At 39.7% G+C, this 2975-nt stretch overlaps 1 protein-coding gene across 1 annotated transcript; it reads right to left on the bottom strand.

Annotated features, from left to right (window-relative positions):
- Positions 1-2264: 2264 nt before the first annotated feature.
- LOC129003629 (uncharacterized) lies at positions 2265-2741 on the bottom strand. The gene has a single exon (XM_054431926.1). The coding sequence runs from the start codon at positions 2739-2741 to the stop codon at positions 2265-2267; it is 477 nt and encodes a 158-aa protein (XP_054287901.1).
- Positions 2742-2975: the final 234 nt, after the last annotated feature.

Below are 2975 nucleotides of genomic sequence, written 5' to 3' on the forward strand. Positions count from 1 at the left end.
TATGTAAAACGTGCAAGTAACAAATATCAAGCTAATATAATCAATCTAAAAGTGTATGGCTTAAAATATTATAAACTAAATAATTAAGGCATCTACTTAGAAAAATGTGATCAAAAGATAACTAAAGTGTGTTATTTTTACACAAATATTGAAGAATATTTTGATAAATACTCTCTCACGAGAAAAGCTCGGTCCCGTGAAGAGAGAGTTTAAACATTTCTTTGAAAATTTAAATGGCCCAAGTCAATCTCATAAGAGTTTTTCCAAAAAAATTTAACACAAACCCTGTATATCGCCTATTATATACTGTAATTGCCTGACTATAATACAGGATAGTCGCAATGTATCGTAACGTAAACAACCTTGCTATACTAAAGGATATAAACAGAATACCTTACATCAATTAGTTTTAAATAATCTTTATTACTATAATAGTATCTTTTTCGATTAGAAGAAAGGAAGGAGGTTTTTTAGAACTGTAGGTTTATACCAATTTAACGTTGACCATAAAAACTATTGGTAATTCTGAGCAATTACTTGGTCAACCCCAATTTTTTTCATATTTTACTACGGTCATCAGGAGGTTCTCAGAAAGCAAGAAACATATAATTCAAGCCCCGCAAGGTTAAGTTAGGTTAGGTTAGGTTAAGTTAGGTTATTAATTAACCTAACCTAACCTAACGTAACGGTACTGTTACAATTGGCCTTAGAGATGTATTTGAGACTAAAAAAAACATAATAAGTTAGGTTTGGTTGTGTTTTCACACCCATCACATAGAAAAGGATTGTCGGAGGAACCACTAGCCGTAGCCATAACGGTACTGTCACAACTGGCCTTCCGCGTGTCTCCCGCAAGCCACTGTTATCGCTTGGACTTAGAACCTTCTTATCGCTCGGCAACCTGTACGATGGCCTTGCGGGCCTTAAATTATATGTTTCTTGCTTTCTGAGAACCTCTTGATGACCGTAGTAAAATATGAAAAAAAATTGGGGTTGACCAAGTAATTGCTCAGAATTACCAAACTATTATATACTGAATCAGTATATAACAGACTCTTGATCAGTATTGTAAGTACTGTATTATTAAATTACCTGAAAAAAAGATATACGTCTAATTTCACATGTAATAATATATTTACACTTATACTGATGACTCACAAGACGGTAAATACATATAACAGGTGGTAAATGGTCATCGATTTCGATTGGACACTCCAACCATCATCAGACCCAATAGCCGAAAGGAGCAATAGGAGGAGGGGCGATTGGGAGGTACGCCTATCTGATGATGATTGGAGTGTCCAATCGAAATCGATGACCACTAGCCACCTTTTATATGTTTGTTACTTTTATATGTATTTACCGTCTTATGAGTCAACAGTGTACTATTATGCAAAGAATGATAAAAATATTAGTAAAAAAGAAAGAACAAGACTTAACCTTTTAATTGTGAACACTGAATAATAATCTAAAACAATAACAAACAACGTATGTTTAAAACATCATATGACATCCTCCCCTTCGGACGATTATTTCACTGGGATGATTTGGGCTCTACTTCGTCGCAGTGTTGATCCGTTGTCCTGCTCAATTAGGTAGGATCTTGGCTCTTGAATTTTAGCCTTCACCACACATTTTCTCCTCAGATCCGGTACCCAAAGGGCCCTTTCACACGAGGCCACTGGTGGCCGCCAACGGTGGCCGCCACTGGTTGCCCGCCACAGCTTTAACATTATTTTAAATGGGACCTTTCACACACAGCCACTGTAGTTGCCCGCCACTACACAGTGGCCGAGCAGTGTCTTCTCGCGCAACTGCTAGTCGGCCACCGCCGGCAACTGCAGTGGCGGCAACTCGTCGCGGGGCATTGAATTATATGGGAGCTTTCACACGTAGCAACCAGTGGCCGCTACCAGTGGATGAGCACGCAGCTATTTTGAATCAGTTCACGTGCAGACTGCAAAGACAAACGCACTATGGTTGTAGTTGTTGAGTGTTTTCGTGTTGAATTGTTTGTTTGTGAAAATGAGTGATCAGAAGAAAAATAAAGAGGACGTTGCTGAAAAAGAAAAAGACAAAGGAAAACAACAGAAGAAGAGAATAAACAAAATAATAGAAAACAAAGTGGATACTGATGATCTAATTTGCGAAATTGAAAAGTAACCGGCTATTCGGTATAGTACGCCTGTGTCTTTGCCTTATTTTCTTTATTATCAACGCGAGAAGAAGGAGATGTTCATTGTTCGACAGCATGTACAGCATTTCTACCAGTACAGTGGCTGTAGTAGAGTGGCTTGTAAGTTGCCTGTACCATCCACTGCAGTTTCCCGGCCGGTAACTGGTGGCGGACACCGGTGTCCGCCACCAGTGGCCTCGTGTGAAAGGGCCCAAACTGTACAGCCGGGATGAAGATCGGAAAGGTCCCTTGCCCCGTGGCGCTTGTCATATCTGGCCTTCATCCCCTCCCTGATGAGTTTTTCCTTAGCTTGGATCTTTGCATGGTCTGGCAAAGAGGGACGTAGGTTTTCTGTTAAGATAGGGACGGTGCTCCTGATCTTCCTTCCCATGAGTAATTCCGCTGGGGAATATACATTTTCCAAAGGAGCTGTTCGGTAGGAAAGTAGACCAATTTCAACATCTTTACATTTTGACAGGATTTTTTTAGCTGTGCTCACTGCAGACTCAGCAAGACCATTTGACTGAGGCAGTTTAGGGCTGCTGGTGATAATTTCAAACCCCATATCTTCAGAGAATTGCTTCATTACGTCACTAGTTGGCTACCGTTGTCACAACGTAGGCGGTGAGGTACACCAAACCGTGAAAACTTTTTTTTCAGACAAGTAACTATTACATTTGAATTGATATAGTTTAAAGGTCCAATAATTTCTAGATAACGAGAAAAGTAGTCTTGGACCACCGGATAGTTTTGTCTTTTATAAACACATAAATCTGCACCAACTACCGACCATGGTAAC

The sequence above is a fragment of the Macrosteles quadrilineatus genome, unplaced genomic scaffold (assembly GCF_028750875.1).
Source record: "Macrosteles quadrilineatus isolate MER2022 unplaced genomic scaffold, UCM_ALF_1.0 Scaffold_9__3_contigs__length_116548681, whole genome shotgun sequence".
Lineage (NCBI taxonomy): Eukaryota > Metazoa > Arthropoda > Insecta > Hemiptera > Cicadellidae > Macrosteles > Macrosteles quadrilineatus.

Excerpts from the sequence above, each read along its gene's own strand:
- LOC129003629 (XM_054431926.1), bottom strand. The coding sequence starts at position 2,741 with ATGGGGTTTGAAATTATCACCAGCAGCCCTAAACTGCCTCAGTCAAAT.